General features: G+C 41.7%; 1 protein-coding gene across 1 annotated transcript; it reads left to right on the forward strand.

Moving 5' to 3' along the window:
- Positions 1 to 1295: 1295 nt before the first annotated feature.
- On the forward strand, positions 1296 to 7070 carry NPTX1 (neuronal pentraxin 1). The gene is made up of 5 exons (XM_032239000.1): positions 1296 to 1814; positions 2183 to 2390; positions 3289 to 3533; positions 4480 to 4659; positions 6824 to 7070. Exons 1-5 carry the CDS (start codon positions 1296 to 1298, stop codon positions 7043 to 7045), a joined length of 1374 nt encoding a protein of 457 aa, XP_032094891.1. The 3' UTR covers positions 7046 to 7070.
- The last annotated feature ends 11853 nt before the right edge of the window (positions 7071 to 18923 follow it).

An 18923-nucleotide genomic window follows, 5' to 3' on the forward strand; every position in this document is an offset into this window, starting at 1 on the left:
ACTCTCCTCCATCCGTCCGGTTCCATGTGGAGAGGCAACAGTCCCCCCGCCTCGAGCCAAAAGGAAACCTTTCTTGCGTGTCCCCGGGGGAAAAAGGGAATTGGAAAAGAGAATTAAAATTATAGTTAGCTACGTTGGCCTGCCTCCCTCTCCCTCTCCCTCCCTCCCTCCCTCCTCCTCCTCCTCTTCCCGCTCCCCTCTCTCTGTTTCTCTCCTCCCTCCCTCCTCTCAGGTGAAGAAGAGGAGAGAGCTTTCGGCTTCCTAAAGCTGCGCTTCCCTGCTTAGTTTGCCCAAACCTCGAGCTCTCGCTCTTACACTTTTAGATCGGCCGCACGCTTTGTCCCTCTAGAATGGACTCGTTGAAATCTGGCGTCTCCTTGTCAAACGAGGTGCCTGAAGCCAGCACCTCGGCCAAAGTGGCACACGAGGAGAAAAGTTACGCTCCGCAGTCCCTCGAAAAACACAAGTTTTCTGTTCGACTGGGATGCACGCTACAAACGAGCGGTCCCCTGTACCTTCAGAGGGTCCTAGGGAGGGGGGGGGAGAGACTGGGGTGAGGGGAAATGTCCTGCGGTCCCAAACTATGTTTCAAACAAAACAGTCCCGATGATAGCCCGCCTGCGTTTGACACCCTAGCATTCCCTTCTTGAACACAAAGCACCGCGACGGTTGCGATTTCACGCGGGAAAGTTACACCTAGGCGGATACTCAGCACACCTGCCTCCTTCGTTCACAACACAGCCGCCCCCAAACACCCCCCCCCCCCAATTCCAGACAGCCACTACGTTTTGCCCGAGGAACTTCATAGTGGCCACTTTCGGGGAATTGTTGGGAAGGGGATTTCCAGGAGGACCCCACCGCAGATCCGCTTCTGTGTTTAAACACGCACACACACAAACCCTCGACCACGCGGTCCGCAACATCAATTTCCCCCTGTCCGAAAAGAACCCGCTCTGCCGCACAGGCGCACGCCTTACGCATCCGGCCGGGCTCCGGTCCTTCCCTGCGTGCGCAGGCCGCGCCCCCTCCCCTCCCTCCCCCTCCCCCGCAGGTTGTCCCTGCGCGCCGTTCCAGTCATCGCAAGGAGGGAAGCAGCAAGTACGTGCAGTCACCAGACCTGCTCGGTGTCCCTCTAATTTGGACTTGGCCATCCTGAAGCAGGAAACTCGATGGGCACCGAGCAATTAAACAGGGATTCCACCCTATCATGACGTCAGTGGCGTTGTAGCCCCTCCCGCCCGCTATAAAAGCAGCCCGCGTACCGCAATCGGCTCAGCAGTTCGGTGGACAGTTCTATGGTGCTGAAACTCCTTTTGCCGTTTCCCCCCCGGAGCTCCGCGTTGTTTGGGATCTTCGCGCCGGTCATGTTTGCCGCGGTCCGCTGCAGCTTGGTGTTGGTCTCCCTTTTCTACTTCAAAGGATGCGCCCAGAATTTTGGACAGACCCGGTTTATCTGCACCTCGGTGCCGGTGGATATGGACATGTGTACCTCTTCCATTCAGAGCGGCGGTAGCACCGAGGATATGAAGACCACCGTGCTCCAGCTCCGGGAAACGGTGCTCCAGCAGAAAGAGACCATTATGAATCAGAAAGAAACCATTAGGGAACTGACCACGAAACTGGGCAGGTGTGAGAGCCAAAGCACTGTAGAAGCAGGCCCTGGTGACTCTAAAACGGGTGGGGGCTCCAACAGAAAGCAGACCGGCTCTTCCAAAAACACCATGGGAGATCTCTCCCGGACTCCAGCTGCTGAAACACTGAGCCAACTTGGGCAAACTTTGCAGTCGCTCAAAATCAGGCTAGAAAACTTGGAGGTACAACTTTCTCCTTTCTGTTATTTCTTAAATCTAGGCAAGCGGATCCTTCAGAGTTCGCTGTTGAGTTATCCAGCCTTTGCTGGCTTCTGTGTTGTTTTAATGGGGCAGCTTTGCCCTACATCGGAGGCAAAACATTCGCTGTCCCATTCAAAATGTTCTCCATCGCTCAGTTCTTTAACAGATTGACTTGTTCCTTTTTTTAATAGGGCACTGCTCTTTCACTTGGTAAGCTCTGAATGAGTTTAGCTGTGTCAGAGTAATGAGCCTCGGGACGAGTCTCTGGAAAAAATAATGCTATGGTGTTAATTTGGTTCCCCCAAAACCACTTACTCTCTTTGCTTCTCCCCCCTTCCCACCTTGCACAGCAATTTAGTAGGATGAATTCTTCGAGTCAAACCAATTCCCTGAAGGATATACTTCAGAACAACATTGATGATTTAGAAAAGCAAGTGCTCTCTCGAATTAACAGCCTGGAAGAAGGAAAGTACAACTCCAAGAATGAGTCTGAAGAAAGAGGGAAAATAGAAAGCACCTTAACTTCCCTTCACCAAAGGATCACTGACTTAGAGAAAGGTAAAGCAACCTGGATCGAAATAGGTGTAGGGCTTTTTTTCTGAATAGTGACCCACTTGGAGGAAGGAGTGTGACTCCTGTATGCCCTTTTTAACACACACACACACACACACACACACACACACACACACACACACACAAACACAGTAATTTACATTCCTTAGTGTCAGGCAGTTACTATTTTGGGGTAAATTGTGAGTTTATGCAATTGGGAAGGGCAATAAATAGGTTTTATATAATTTGTCTAAAATAATATTGGCCCATGTTGGGAAAAAATACTACTAGTGAAGTGTCTTAGCAAATAATACCCAATGCACGTCTTAATATAACTGATTTATATAGATTGAGTTCTCTCCTCTAAGTGACCTAGAACAAGCAAGAGTATTTTTTCCCTTCAGACTCCAGTAAAATCACTGCATCGATTTACATTTCTTTCTCCTACTGTGTGTGTATATACAGAGATAGAGCTATAAAAGTCATTAAGAGTAAAAAGAGAGAAATGAGAGAGCCTGTTCTCTAACTGCTGTCCATGTGATTAGGATTAGTGTGCTGAAATGTGTTGGAGGGATTTGAATACTGCCATCTTAAGGCTCATTATATAATGAGAAAGAGAAAGAAAGAAAGAAAGAAAGAAAGAAAGAAAGAAAGAAAGAAAGAAAGAAAGAAAGAAAGAAAGAAAGAAAATTAAACTGTTCAGGTCTATGTGCTAGCATTGATGCTGAGAAGTGATCAAGGCATTCCATTTTTGGCACTGCCTCAGTAGAACAATCCATAATACTGTGCATGTCTACTCAGCAATTAGCCTCATTAAACTTGTTTCCTGATAAATGAATGTAGCATTATAGCCCTAGTAACTCTGCAAACACAGAGCAAATACCCTTTTCTTGTCTTCCTCCAGGTCAGAAAGATAATAGGCCAACAGATAAATTTCAGCTGACCTTTCCTTTGAGAACCAATTACATGTACGCAAAAGTGAAGAAAAGCTTGCCAGAGATGTATGCATTTACAATTTGTATGTGGATAAAATCAAATGCATCTCCAGGTGTAGGCACACCCTTCTCTTATGCAGTACCTGGACAAGCTAATGAGTTGGTACTTATTGAATGGGGTAATAATCCTATGGAGATCCTTATCAACGACAAGGTAAGTGTCATTCAGTTAAGAAATAGGCATATTTTAATAAATGAAAAATTAAAGAAGGCAAATTACTCATTAAATGTATAGATAAACAATGAAAACTTTGCATTTGTTCTCCAAATATCATTTGGACATGAGGAATGTGATTGCAAATCTTTGGTGCGAAATAATACCGTAAATACTGGTATTAAAACATGGTTCTATTTTAAAGACACAAAATGAGTCTTTAAAAAACCTTCAAGTTTCAATGCATTCAATTTAAAATAAAACTAGCTTTTTATATGGTTCTGAATTAAACCATTTGATTTGACCAACATTTAAAGAAAGGCTATTGTGCACAATGTAATTTTTAAGGACATTTTTTAAAGGAGAACTTCTAACTTTAGTGAAAACTTGCATATTTTCATAAATATGACCAGCTTGTTTGTTTCATCCTTTCAATTACACTGTGCCTCCCCAAATTTATCAAGATATATTCCAACTGAAGCAAGGCATTCTTCTGAGGTTTAACAAATGCATTCGGTTTTAAATACAGAAGTCAACTCTCATTTTCTCAGGTTTCCAGAACTGTAGAAATACATGGCAATATTTTCAGATCTGTTTCCTTATTGCCATGGTATTTAAACCTGCAAATCTAATTCTGTGTCCTTGAGCATAAAACAAGCATTCTTATAAACTGTACTTCCAAATGCAATTCTGTTCATGGTTACTCAGAAGCAAACCTTATTAAATTCAATAGGATCGATCCCAGATAAGTGCATTTTGCTTTAGATCGCAAACTTTTGTTACCCTTCAGATATAACCGGAGATCAAAATGTCCCATGGCTACTATGGAGATTTGACAACATTCCCATCTTGTTAGTAAATACAACAGCAACCAGATCTCCAATACGGTGCACAATATATTTGGGGGAATGCATATCTGCAGCAATTCTCACTTTTCTTTCCTCAGGTAGCAAAGCTTCCTTTTGTCATTAATGATGGGAAATGGCACCATATCTGCATTGCATGGACAACCCGGGATGGTGTCTGGGAAGCTTATCAAGATGGCACCCAGCGAGGCAATGGGGAAAACCTGGCCCCTTATCACCCGATCAAACCCCAAGGGGTCCTAGTGTTGGGGCAGGAACAGGTAAGGTTGTGCAGTGATGACAGCAAATGGCCATCTTCTGCAGCAGAGATAAGCAAGTCGTACTTGTGGGCTTTTAGAACTAGAATCTTGAGATCCACCAATTGGGATTGGCGACACACATAATTAAAGAATGTAAAATCTAAAAAATTCTTTTGAATGCCAGAACTGAATGTCATTCACAATCTTCTAATATACATACAAAAAGACTCCTGGCTATCCCTCCTAACTACCCTCCACATATATTTTTTTCATTTCTGCAATAGGCTTTAGTGGGGGGAGGGTTACAGTTACTGCTGTTAAAAAAAATATGTGTCCATCTACTACAGATCACCCAGTGATCTCCAGCAAATAATGGTCAGTTCACTCTTGCAGTAATTTGCTGTCATTTCATATAAAGACTAGTGAAGAAGGTGCTAAAAATTAGAAACGGAGAAAACATCCTCTTCTGGTCTTAATTGCATTCCGTACTTCTTGATTTGCCCTTCTGAATTGTTCCAAGCTGATACAGGATCCCCTTCAATTCCAGACTGTGCATGCGTGTGTGTATATATTGAAAACAATGGGTACTGGAGGGTTTTGTATTCTTTTGTTTTAGCTCTGATCATACTAGTCATAGGCTCCTGGTGCTAACATCACCCTGATCATATCAAAATACCTCACAGCCAAAGCATGCTGTGTTCATACATTATAAGGTTTCCTGCAGCAAAGTTGCCATGAGTTTATGCTTTTAATTGGTTAGGTATGAATAGATTTCCCTAGAATTTCCAAGCTTTGTTTCCCCAATACTAAAGATGGTAGAATTTACTTTGTTCAAAATAATAGCAGAATAGAAATTAGGGCTGGTGGACTAGTGGGACGGTAGGAAAAAAATGCTTAAATGGGGAGGAGTCCAGAATGCGTAGGCGTTAAAGAAGACTAATCCGTTTCTTTTTGTGACACCTATTTAAGCTCCAGATACACAACTCTACATACAACATCGTATTATAACATACATCGCTATAGATTTTTCACTGCACAAATAATATTTTCAAGATTTCTTCTGAAATAAGATTTAGGCACCAAAACTACTAACCAGTAATCTGTACCAGTGTTTGCTAACTTGTACTTTTGGGATACGTTCAGTTGTAATCATTCATTTCTCAGCTACCTGTGTGTTGCAGTTCCAATATATTTTGAGGGTATTAGGTAGGGAAAGAGGGATTTATACAGAAGTGTCAATGTGTCACCTCTGGTTTATGACAGTACTATGTTTGGGAAGTTCTGGTCATCAGATCATAGATTCAGACTGACCTGAATACTTCCATGTAACTACTCATCCCAAATCCCCTCCCACTTCATAAAAGCAGGCAGCTGTATTCCTTATCTTACTTTCCAAATAACATGGATAAATTCTCCTTAACAATGCTACTCATCCACCTGAAGAAACTGTGTAGCCAGAGATAGAAGGACACGGTAACTATTTCATGGGGGGATGGGGGAGAATCATAATTGATAATGAATTCATGAATCATGAATTCAATTATTGTTTCTTGATCTCCTCACCACTACCACTCCTTATTTGGAAAACAAACTTTCTTCAGATGTGGATACATATAAGTTTAAAAGTTTTAGGAATTGGTTTGGAAATATTGATACACATTATTACATAGCAGAATGAAATTACGTCAGAAAGAACAAAAATAAATATAGCCAACTAGAGATCGTGCAAAAGAACAACGATTCAATCTATAACTTTTTAAAAATCTGGGCATTGAAAAAGCAATTCTTGTAGGTGTTTACTAAGCAAAGAAATAGCAATTGGATGGGTCTTCTTGAGAACAATCTCCACTCTTCGAGGCACACCAGCAATATTAGAACTTGTAACCAAAGCTTCTAGTTTTGAAAATATACTCTACAGAAAATGCACTTCAGTGACTGAATATTCTTGTCTTTATTCAATTTCCTATTGAGCTTCTTTAATGCAGTCTGTTCTAGCTGACCTTTCCTTGCTACCCAAAAAGCTTTCTGGCTCATTTCAAGTGTTTATTATACCAGGTTTTAAGATGGTCGATGCTGTGTTCCTTCTCTGAAGAGGGAAAAAGCACCTTGAGTACATGATGCTGTACCTATTTGCAGAGAATGACCTTTTCAAACCTTTGATCTTCGTTTTTTTTCCCCATTCAAGGATACACTTGGTGGCGGATTTGATGCCACCCAGGCCTTTGTGGGAGAACTGGCCCACTTCAACATCTGGGACCGAAAGCTCACCCCGGGGGAGGTCTACAACTTGGCTACTTGCAGCACCAAAGCCCTACCTGGTAGTGTCATAGCCTGGTCTGAGACTAACATTGATATTTACGGTGGAGCCACCAAATGGACTTTTGAAGCCTGCCGTCAGATCAACTAAATCTGCCGTTCTTTTCCCCTGTCACTCTCCCAGATCCACCCAACCTCGGGTGAACAGACATTCTTCTCATCCAGGAATGTTTTACAGACAACTTGCCTTCCTTTTTTTTTTCTTTTTTCTTTTCTGTCACTTTCGAAAATCATATTACTTGTCCTGAAGAACCAGGGGGAGGGAAGACTAGGAATCTAGGAGATGTAAATGGAGTTCTTGATACCATTCTAAGATCGCCCGGAACTTTGCAAACTGGCAAAAGGAAAAGAAAAAAAACCACCACCAAGAAGGTTCCTAGCTTTCCTCCCACCGCTTTATGATGTCACGAGATGAATGGTCTGATTTTTCTGGCTTGCCAACTTCGTTTGAAGCCTGAGTGCCTTTGGGCTGGTGCAACTCTTTCAGCACATCTGTCTTCATTTGCATATACTTTTTAAAGGTGATCTCTATTTATTCCTACTCTACTCGATATCTTTTAAGCACCCATTCTCCTCTAGGCAGGTATTAATTGATTTATTTTTTTAAAAAGACATTCTATTTACAATTTAGTTTTCCGAGTTAAACGGGATGGCAAAAGCTTTTTGAATAGTGCATAAGGAGGCTGGAGAAGGAGATGAGGTGAGGGAATGGTGTCTTTCCTTAAATTGATCAGGTCCTCTACTGTCCCTCACTGGTGGTGTTCACTACTGGTTATAGCCAGAATAGGACAGAGCCATCTGTCAAACGTACAGGTAAGACTCGGGAGCATTGCCAAGCTGAGGATCCTGGATGGCTTGTCCAGGTCTGGGATAATATGTAGGAGCAGCTGTTGCTTATCCATGCCAGTGCAGCTGTAAAACAGCCTGCTTTCCTACACTGCCTTTATTTTGCTTAGAGTCTAAAGGGGATCTGCCTCTGTTAGCCATCAAGCTTATGTGAAGTCTAGAGAGAGCCATCAGCTACTGTTTCTTCCAAAGCTCTGTGGCCTGAAAAGGGCAGTGGATTCCCAAACCCCTTCCTGGGTTGACTTTCCCTTCTCAATTTCATAGTGAACTCTTCTCCTCCAAAACCAATGCATCTTGGACCTCCAATGGAAGACTTGATTGAGAGAGGGGGCCATTTCCCCACCCCTTTGAGACATTCTACACCCTTGCTCCTTTACTCTAAGAGCCATAAACCTGAAGGGCTTGTTGCTGGGGGAGGGAGGGAGGGAGGGAGGGGCGGGGAGGAACAGGAGTCAGATCCAAAGTGTGTGGTTACCTTCTGACTTCCATGGCCATACTTGCGAACTGAGAATTTTGTTTTTAGCCCTATATACGGGGCATCATTGCAGGGGGCAGTATCGCCTAGTACAATGAGCCTTGCTTGGACTTTTTCCCCTAAAGGGCCCCGTGTCAGATGCTGTGTTCATTTGTTCTTTTTGAGAGGTGAAAAAGAATGGTGGGAAGGACGCATTTCAGCCAATAGAGCTAAGAAGCCGAGCGAAGGGCCAGCCTTGGTTTTGCTCTGTAGACCTAGAGGATGGAGGAAGGAATGGCTGTGTAGCCATTTCATGAATCTGTTTGGAACTAACTAACACTGTGCTGTACTTTTGAAGCATACAAGAAACCTTGGCCTGAATATAAGAGTACATCCTTCGCAAACCTTTGTGAAGGAATCAAAGTGTGTTCCATCGTATTAAGGGGTACGGTATCTTGGAAAGGACCTAAGACTAGGAAGGCATCCTGGTTGTCTTCTCCTGTGGGGATTGTGCTTTGTTTAGACAAATGAATCTACATCCCCTATGCGCGCACACACATCTTCAATGGCAACTAGTTGCAGTTCAGTGGTGTTCCTTGCTTTGGTTCCCTTTTATGGTACTCTTAGATTTCTGCAGGCTTTTACGGAGACAAAGGGTGCATTGCCATTTCTTGCATGTTTCAGTAGGAGCCTCAATTATGTTTCCTCGATCTAATGCTTGCCTCCTTGCATGGGTTACTGCAGAGCTGTGGGGGCATTTGCCATGCAATAGTTGATGCTTTAAAAACAAATCATTCAAGCACATTAGTAGAGGTCAGGTGTGGCTGGAGAAAAGGCAGTTTATTCATGCCGTGTTCTTCCCCCTGATAAAAGCATGACCTTAAAAAGAACCAACCACCTAAAAGATGAGCAATGAACTTGTTAACATTCAAAATCAATGGGGATTATTTCTTTCAAGCATGTTTTTCTTACCCCAAATGTTTTGGGATGTTAGCGTTCTCCATTCAGCACGGGAGTGATTCTGAACAGGTACCGTTTATGCCCTTCTGCTGTTCAACGAACACTGCGCATTTGGGTCAGACTAACTGATGTTTCCCGAAGTGCATGTCCTTGGGGCTGTCCTGCTAGCGTCGCTTTGGGGTGGCCTCTTCCATGCCAGGTTTCCTGGGAAAGAGACGTTCAGCATCAACGTTGCTTTCCTAGACATGGACTAGATAGCAGACCCACCGTGCCCCAAACCAAGGCTACTGCTTAATACAATTGATGTTCCCTCTTGCACTGAATAATTCATGCCTCTCTCAGGTGATGTCCTTTTATACAAGCAAAACGAGCACTAAACAAGCAGCAAGCGTGTTTGCCTGAAAATATTGTCTGACAATTTCACCACATTCCTAGGGAGGGTTTTCACTGGCAAAAATACCGCCATGGTTTTGCGTGCACAGGCCCCCTTCGTGTGAGGTGTCCTCTATTTAGGCAGTCAGTGAATCCGCCTCCTTCTGCCATTTGATTCCAAACATGCATAATTAAAAGTCAGTCCTATTTGCATCTAAGGAGCCTACTTGCAAAGAAGGCTTAACGTCACAGATTAAGTGTGAGATTAGTTGAACTACCATTTCACCTTCCCGTGACAGTTTATCTATTGTTTGATATGTCCAGGCTTTCTGTTTAAACACACACTCGCACGCACTCATGATCTCTTGTATTAAAAAAAAGAAGTTTACTTATCAAGAAAAGGGTATTTTTATTAGAAAAGATTATATTGAAAATAAACGGGTATTCCCTCGAAAAATACTTTTAACCTTACAGAGGAAGGATAAACAGAACAAGAAAGTTTATTTTGAAATATATAATGTTTTATATGGTTTCTGTAAAAAAAGAAAAAAGAAAGAAAGAGAGACTTCCTGGTTTGTACGACTCTATTGCAGCCTTCAGCCTTTTCAATCATCTTTCCCTTTTTTTGAACGTGGTTGAGGCATTTTTCCTCGGCCCTGGGGAAGAAAGGGAGAGGATCGTAAGACATGTGAAACCCTTGGGAGTAACTCTAAAGCTGTGGCAAATGCATATGCAATTGGCTAGGCAGAGAAGTAACTCAAGGCTAAGGATGCACTCACACAAGAATGCCGCTTGTCACAGAGTGAAGAGGGCCATGTAGCCCTTCACCTGAAAAAGGTACGCAAGAGAGCTAAGGGGAAAGAAAGCCCACCTGAACAGACCCACCAAAAGAAGCCCTCTAAATAGCTTTCTTTTAAATAGCACCATACAGCAGCGTTCCTTATACAGTGCTCTTTTAAGCTGATCAGCCAAATTGTACCTTGTAAGATCAATCTGCTCATGAACTTTATAAGACACTTTCTTCAGTATAATCTGGAGAAGGGGGGAAAAATCATGAAACGGTCAATGAACTCAGTCCAAATTGCATGCCACTTGCCCTATAAAGAAAAAAAAAGGACAATGTTACAATTGTATATACTGTACAGTGTGAAAGACGGTATGTTTCTTGAGTTATCATTCTGTTAACCAAAGCTGTATATTTTCCTATTTCTTGCTATTAGTCTTTATTGGATTTTGAAAGAGTTATTGTTATGTCTGACATCCAGAGAACACATCAGCAGTTCTTAAAATGCACTGTTTCTACTAGTTCTTCATGCTTTCCCCTCCATTTTATTGCTGAAACTACATGAATTGTCGAGTTTATTTTTACACAATAAAAAAAATGATGAAAGACACTAGTTGCATTCATTTTCCTCCCCACCTAGTTTCTTTGCCCGGAAGAACCTCTACACTGGGTACTGTTTCTGGGTCACTGCCAGCTTTCTGAATGAGTTGCTTCTGGGAAGGGGTTGCTGAGATTCCCACTCAGATTCTCTGCAGAGCTTCAGCACATCTGCAAAATCAGCCCTTGCCAAAGAGGTGCAACCCCACAACACCACGCCAAAAGGCTAAGACTGGCTCAGAACATTCACTGCCATTTCTTCTGTCTAAACAATTTGGGTTGTCCCATTTTTTGTTTTTGTTGCCTTTTGCTCTAGTACCAATTTTTTGCAGACTTTTTGGGGGGCTCTGCTTTTATTAATTGCCTAGATCTATTGCATCTCCTGCACTTTCCCATGGTGTTATTTTTTCTACCCCATGCTGCAGTAGGTTGGGGATCAAGATTTCAGGCATTTTCCATTTCTGTGTCTTAGTGATCTTAGAGGACTTGTAGCATGGATTTCTGATGCACATTGACTCGGTCATATTCCAGTCTTGTCATCTTCTAGTAGAAGAAGCAGTTCCATCAGCTAGTGAGATCTAGTTAATGGGGCCAGTGAGACAGAACTGCAGGCTACAAGTCCAACTAAGAGCAGAACAGCCCCTACATTTCTGAAGTAACACATTTTACGAGCCTCGGTTGCCCAGTGGTTATAGTGCAGGCTATTTCTGCTTACTGCTGGCTGCCTGCAATTTGGCAGTTCAAATCCCACCAGGCTCAAGGTTGACTCAGCCTTCCATCCTTCGAGGTGAGTAAAATGAGGACCCAGATTGTTGAGGGCAATAGGCTGACTCTGTAAACTGCTTAGAGAGGGCTGTAAAGCACTGTAAAGCGGTATGTAAGTCTAAGTGCTATTGCTATACAAGAGTAGCTCTTAGTAAGACCCTTTATCTAGAGCCTAAAATTTATCTTTTCTACTTTTCTGGAAATATATTTTATTCAATTTTCACATTCCATTTGCAATCATTTATATACAGGGTATTTACTATAAGAAAAGAAAAAAAAAAAAAAAGAAAAAGGGAATAAAACGAACAAGTAAAAAAGAAACACAACTCATCATTCACAACCCCACCTAACCCTTGCGTCCTCCATACACCCCATCTACCCCCTCCAACTTTCCTTTCTCCCTCTAACACTCCCCTCCTACTTCCCTTTCCCCTCAAGCCTTCCTTCTCCCCTTACTCCCCAGACACCCTCCTTACATTCCCCTTACTCCTTACATTCCCCTTACTCCTTCCTTACTCCTCCCTCTTCCTTCCCTCTACCTCCCTCCTTGGTGTATGCCTTTATTCGAGTGTTGTTTGATCTAATAAAAGTAAAGTAAACCAAGGAAAATAATAATAATAATAATAATAATAATAATAAGAAAAAAAAAAGAACCACCGTATATAAATACATTCTTGTTCTTATTAAAACTATATTAACACCCCCCACCCCACCCCCCACAATCCCCATCCCTAATCCTCCCGACTTCCCAGGGTCCACACCTGGCACTACCTTCTATCTAAGATATCTTGTATACATATGGATTAAAAAATAAAAGTAATATATCAAAAAAAAAAAAAAAAAAGAAAAGCAGAGAAAGAAAAAAAAAAGGAAAAAAAGAAACCACTCTTTGTGTTGATCTCAGCCCCCCATCTTTATCTATGCTTAAATAGTATAAATCATTCTATCTATATTTTATTCTCATCTCTTACTTCTTTGCTATTTACCCCAACCTTCTGTAGACTCTCCCGTTCCCTTCCTAAACCTCATGATCCCTTCCAGTAAGATTTAAGCAGCGTAGTTTATGCCATATATTCAAATATAACTTTACAGACAAGTAATCAAACTTTCCCATCTAGTAAAATTTAAACAACGTAAATGATCTTTCTTTACCCCTTTTTCAAACAGTAATTCAAAATAATCTAACCCGATTTCCCCTTCTTAGTAAAGTTAAGCAGCGTAGATCAGATATTACTTTACACAGGAATCAATTTCTGTAATTCCAACCGACTTCCCCTTCTAATAGAATTTAAATAACTTAGTTCATTCCACATGTATTTTACCCTCATCCCCCACTTGTCTGATATTTACCACTATCAAATTTATACTACCATTTGTTTAAAATATAACTCAGAGCGATTTGTAGCATGAATCCTTCCACATATTCCAATAATACTTTCAGCAAAATTCAGTTAACCTTCTATTTTAAGGTAGTCGCTTCTAACAAAATTTAAACAACATAAATCATTCCACATTCTTTTTACAGTTATCTTAAGATAATCCCAAGCGGCTTCCTGTTCTAATAAGCTTTAAACAACGTAAATTTTGCCCTCATCCCTTGCTTGTCTAATATTTATCACAAATAACGTAGTACTACCATTTGTTTAAAATATAACTCAGAGCGATTTGTAGCATGAATCATTCCACATATTCCAATAATACTTTCAGCAAGATTCAGTTAACCTTCTATTTTAAGGTAGTCGCTTCTAACAAAGTTTAAACAACATAAATCATTCCACATTCTTTTTACAGTTATCTTAAGATAATCCCAAGCGGCTTCCTGTTCTAATAAGCTTTAAACAACGTAAATTTTGCCCTCATCCCTTGCTTGTCTGATATTTACCACAAATAACGTAGTTCATTCCACATGCATTTTACCCTCATCTCTTGCTTGTCTAATATTTACCACTATCAAATTTATACTAGCGTTTATTTGAAAAATAACTCAGAACTATTACAACCAACTTTCCCTTCAAATAAAAGTTAAATAGCATGGATCATATTCAAATAATGCTTTCAGCAAGAGTCAGTTAACCTTCTATTTTAAAATAGTCCCATCTAACAAAGTTTAAACAACATAAATCATTCCGCATTCTTTTAACCACTATCAGATTTATGCTAACGTTACTTTAGAATCTAGCTCAAAGTAGTTTCACCCAGCTTTCCCTTCTGATAAAAATTAGTCCACTTTTTCTACCGGAGAGAGGTCTCAAACCCCCATTCAGTCCTCAACTTTAGGAAGTCTTTTGAAGTATCTAAATTCTCAATCTGCGTTCTTCTGCTTCTCCGAGGGAGGAGGGGCTACCCCCTCCATCTTGCAGCCGCATGGCCAGCCGTTTGCTTTCTCCTTCCGCTTGTCTCTCCTCTCTTCCAAGCGCGTCAGGAAGTCCCGCCTTCAGAATCCTACAATAGAAATCTTGAGCCTCCGAAACAGAGTTAAGACGAAATCTTTGATTCTCAAATGTAACCGTGATGCCGGCAGGGGCCTCCCATCTGTATCGAATCTGTTGACTCCTAAGCTCTTTAGTTAAAAAGGCGTAATCCCTTCTTGCTCTCAACATTTGGAAAGGTATATCTTTGAAGACAATCACGTCCTGGTCATCAACTCGGAGACTGTTATTATGAAACTTTTGCACAATCGCGTTTCTAGATTCTTTTGTAGAGAAATGTATAATTATGTCCCTCGGGAGCTGTCGCTGTTCCGCTATCAATGAGTTCTGGCGATAGATTTTCCGAATCTGCCAATCAAGGTTAAGTCCCGGGCTTCCCAGCGCATGGCTGAAGGCTTCAGCAAATGTCTGTTTCAAATTCTCTTGCTCCTTTTCACGGAATCCTCTGACTCTTATTGAAAATGCCTTCCTATCAAAATTTAGCGTCATAAGCTGTTCTTCGTTATTTCTAATTTTTTCTTGTAAAATTTGAATATTGGTAGTCAAATCAAAATTAGCCTTCTCCAGACTTTCCAATCTGTTCTCTATTTCAGCAGAGTAATCTGACAGGGCAGACACGGCTGCAAACGTATTCGCCTTCATTTGATTAACTTTAGATTTTAGATCCTCATAAAGTTGCAATACAAATTCCTTAAGTTCTTGCTTAAGGGCATTAAATATTTTAAAGAGATATTCCTGTGTTAAAACTTCTCCAGTAGAGGGCGTAGGAGACAAAGGCTGTGTTTCCAAAAAAGATTGTTTAAATTCTTTAGACACATTTGTAGCAAGACGTTTCTTTGATCTGGGTGCCATAATAGATAAACAAGTAAGCAGTGCTTCGCTCCCCTCTATTTCCAAAGAAAAAGAGTTTATTTTGTTAAGGAGCGGTCTGCAGGAAGATAAGCCCGGCTAAGTACATCCAGTAATCATCCACGGAGAGAAATCGCCATTTTAAAGTCTATTTAAACAAAGAAGTCTTTAAGGTAAATGGTGCTGGTATTTAAGATAGTAATAAAAGCATAAATCTCACAGGGGTGGTACCCTCCCGTATCAACTCTAGCTTGAAAAAAACTTTGTTTTGTCCTGGGGGGGGCTAGCCTGTCTGGGGCTGCCAAAAAAAAAAGGCAGCTGAGAAGGAACTGGCCGGAGATAAAGGCTCCGCTTCGGCTGGATCTAATCTCTTCCACAGCCAAAAAAAAAAAAGGCTGTGGCTTACGAATAGACCCTAACCTACGGAGCTACCCTCCCTGCCCCTTTCTTAGCCAAAAAGGGGTGCTATCTATGATCTTATTTAGATATACAGACCAGATCTCTGAGGAGCTCGGTGGAGCCCTCCTCGGCAACAGGCCACGCCCACAGGAAGTCATATCTTTTCTACTTTTAAGAGACCTAGCATTTATTCATTGTTTCCCATTTTCATTTCCTTTTTTTTTTTTTTTTTTTTTTTTTTTTTTTTTGTTATTTCCTGGTGAAGAAGGTAAGTGGTAACTTGGTTTTCTTAGGTAAAATGTATCTCTCTTGTGATCTAAATGCTAGGTCTCTTAAAAGTATCTTTTCTACTTTTAAGAGACCTAGCATTTAGATCACAAGAGAGATACATTTTACCTAAGAAAACCAAGTTACCACTTACCTTCTTCACCAGGAAATAACAAAAAAAAAAAGGAAATGAAAATGGGAAACAATGAATAAATGACCCTTAAGATGCAGTTTAGGATGACAAAAGCCACATTGCTCAAATAAGCCTCCAGAGACTACACATCAGTTTCTACTTTAACAAGCACAGATAATGACATCTTCCAAAAGTCAACTCCCATCTCCCATTTTCATTGCCTTCTATTTTCTGGTTGTCAGGGAAACAACATCTTGGAGCTGGGCTCTTCACCATTAAGTGCAAATAATTCCACCAAAACACCTCTTTCGGAGAGTTTTGATATTGGAGTTTGCCCTATTTCTTTTTAAAGAGTTGTTTGCAAAATAAATAAACAAGGGAAATGGAAAGAGAGCCAGCCTCCTATTTATAGACATTCAATCTTGTTTTAGGAGTTCCAGAGAACCAGCGCACAGATTTATTCCCATAGATGTTTGGGATACCTGTGACCAGAATTTCAAGGTCGGCAGTACAATGTAGCATTCTAAAGTTCAGGTAGAAGAGATGATTAAAAGAAACCACAAGAGTCTCAATTTCATCCCCTTGGTGAGAGAAACAACGAGGGAAATTTTCCCTGCTGCAATTCCAGTGTTTGTACTATTCAGTTATAACTAAAATAGACTGTATAATTTTGCAGTAGAAGATTGATGCTAAAAATGCAAGGGAAAAACTCTGAATTGTTCCAAGGTATTATTGAGTCATACAATCACCCTGAAACAGTCTTCTTAACAAATGGAAAGCAATCAAACTACCAACAAATCACTATTTTTTAAAAAAGAGATCCATGGGGGATTCGGGAAATAAAAGATGGCTGGCATAGTAACTTTTCTGGGTAATTGGACAGAAAACATTATTAATGATGAAATTGCCAAACAGATAAAAGAATAGATAAGGCCGATGAAGGAGCAACGTGGCTTCTGCAAACATTCGATCTCTCCAAACTTTCAGAGGTTTTTCAAAAAAGATTTTTCAAAAAGCATCATATTGTAGAGTTAGAGCGTTAGTTAGGGATGAGTGATAAAGTGGTCATGTATATTTAAAAAGCAAGATTATTTAGGAGAGCTAAACACTTAAGACTTTTGGTCTGTTGGCAGTTCAAGACCCAAGCACTGTGCGGTGGATTGAACTCCTGTTTCTTCTCCCAGCTCCTGCCCACCAAGTAGTTTGAAAACATGCAAATGCAAGTAGACTAATAGGCACTGGTGGTGTAGTGGTTTAAAATGCAGTACTGCAGGCTACTTTTGCTGATTGCCGGCTGCCTGCAATTTGGCAGATCGAATCTCACCAGGCTCAAGTTTGACTCAGCCTTCCATCCTTCCAACGTGAGTAAAATGAGGACCCAGATTATTGGGGGCAATAGGCTGACTCTGTGTACTGCTTAGAGAGGGCTATAAAAGCACTGTGAAGCGGCATATAAGTCTAAGTGTGCTACTGCTATTACTATATTTCAATGGGAAGGTAATGATATTCAGCATATAATCATTCTGGCCACATGATCACAGAAACAGCTTTGGACAACACTGGAGAGATGAACCAAGGCCCATAGAGCATGATGAAATCCAGCAGGTTCTGACAGGTTCTGGAGAACACGTAACGGAAATTTTGAGTAGTTCAGAGAACTGGCAAATACCACCTCTGGCTGGCCCCAGAGTGGAGTGGGAATGGAGATTTTGCAATATCCTTCCCCCAGAAGTGGGCAGGGCAGTGGTGGGTTGCAGGCAATATCCTTCCCCCAGAAGTGGGCAGGGCAGTGGTGGGTTGCAGGCATATGCCCCATTATGGGCGTACTGGTGCCTGCCGGGAGCACCGGATACTGTTCCGGTATGGTGCTCTGGAGGGCTCACCTGCCTGCCTGCCCTCCTTACCTATATTTGAGCTCTTTGGTGCTTCTGCACACGTGCACAGAGTGTACGGCACCTGAGCAATGCTCTGCCGAATAGCTGGAGTGTCGCAGAGGCATCACGGAGCGTCGCAGGAGGTAAGGTTGCATGCCCGCACTGCGCATGTGTGCGTGCATGCTGTATGCATTCATGTGGCAGGGCACTGTTGCACCATACCGGTTGCAACAGGATCCGGAACCCACCACTGGGGCAAGGAATGGGGATTTTGCAGTATCACTCCCCTGCCATGCCCACCAAGCCACCCCCACAGAACCAGTAGTAAAAAAAATGAATTTCACCACTGCCCTAGAGTCCAACACAATTGGACTCTATTCCCAATTCAGGGAACTTTTACTTTAAAAAAAAATTAACAACATAGGGAAAGCATGCAGAGCATAGCTTCCCAAAATGCTTTTCAGATCCTTTCCCAGCTATGAGTATGGGAGAAATCTGTATTTCCTTAATGGTAATGAAGTATTCTGTTGAGTCTGTGTGTGCATGCATGTTTCTCCTTTCTTCATAGGTTGCATAACTCTGTGTGGTATGTGAGTGTGCACACTCTGTGAAGCACAGTGCAGGCTACCTACATTTGGAGATGTCAACTGGGAGAAAGAAAGGGGTTTAAAATTGATGAGTCAGCATCATTCTGAATCCCTGCCCAATTGCCACTCCAGCAGAGATGCATGTAAGGATGTAGTCTACCCTCAAACCCAACTTTTCTTTTGTTGAGTTCTCCCACCCAATCACATTTGGCTCTGCTCTTCTGAACTTTTTGGGGAGAGTTATTCTGCTGACGGACAGATAGACAGAATGCCACGTCCCATTACATAATTACTTTCCAATGTTCTGTGGGGGTGGAGAGATTAACAAGGACAGCGATGAGCTCCAGAAGGATTTTGGCACATTGTTTCTAGCAGGAAAATATACAAACATTCATATTGCACTTAAGTTCACATAGACATCTGAAGTAGCAGTCACCACAGAGATCTTGGAGCGATAGTGTAGTGGAAAGCTCAGTGTGCAGCTGCTGGAACTGAAAATAAAACAGCCAATATGTAATATCGTTATATAAATGGGTGATGCAATCCCATTTAGCACACTGTGAATATTTCTCTTTATCACACCTCGAATTGGCTATCATAGAGCTGGAATTGTACTGAAAAGCTTAAGCAGACCAATCAAAGGCTTGGAGCAG

This window comes from Thamnophis elegans, chromosome 2 (assembly GCF_009769535.1).
Source record: "Thamnophis elegans isolate rThaEle1 chromosome 2, rThaEle1.pri, whole genome shotgun sequence".
NCBI classification, from domain to species: domain Eukaryota; kingdom Metazoa; phylum Chordata; class Lepidosauria; order Squamata; family Colubridae; genus Thamnophis; species Thamnophis elegans.

Bases quoted from the DNA above. Each gene is read 5' to 3' on its own strand.
- NPTX1 (XM_032239000.1), top strand. From the start codon at position 1,296: ATGGTGCTGAAACTCCTTTTGCCGTTTCCCCCCCGGAGCTCCGCGTTG. The intron at 2,391-3,288 runs GTAAAGCAACCT...GTCTTCCTCCAG, and splicing joins GATCACTGACTTAGAGAAAG to GTCAGAAAGATAATAGGCCA. The intron at 3,534-4,479 runs GTAAGTGTCATT...TTCTTTCCTCAG, and splicing joins AGATCCTTATCAACGACAAG to GTAGCAAAGCTTCCTTTTGT.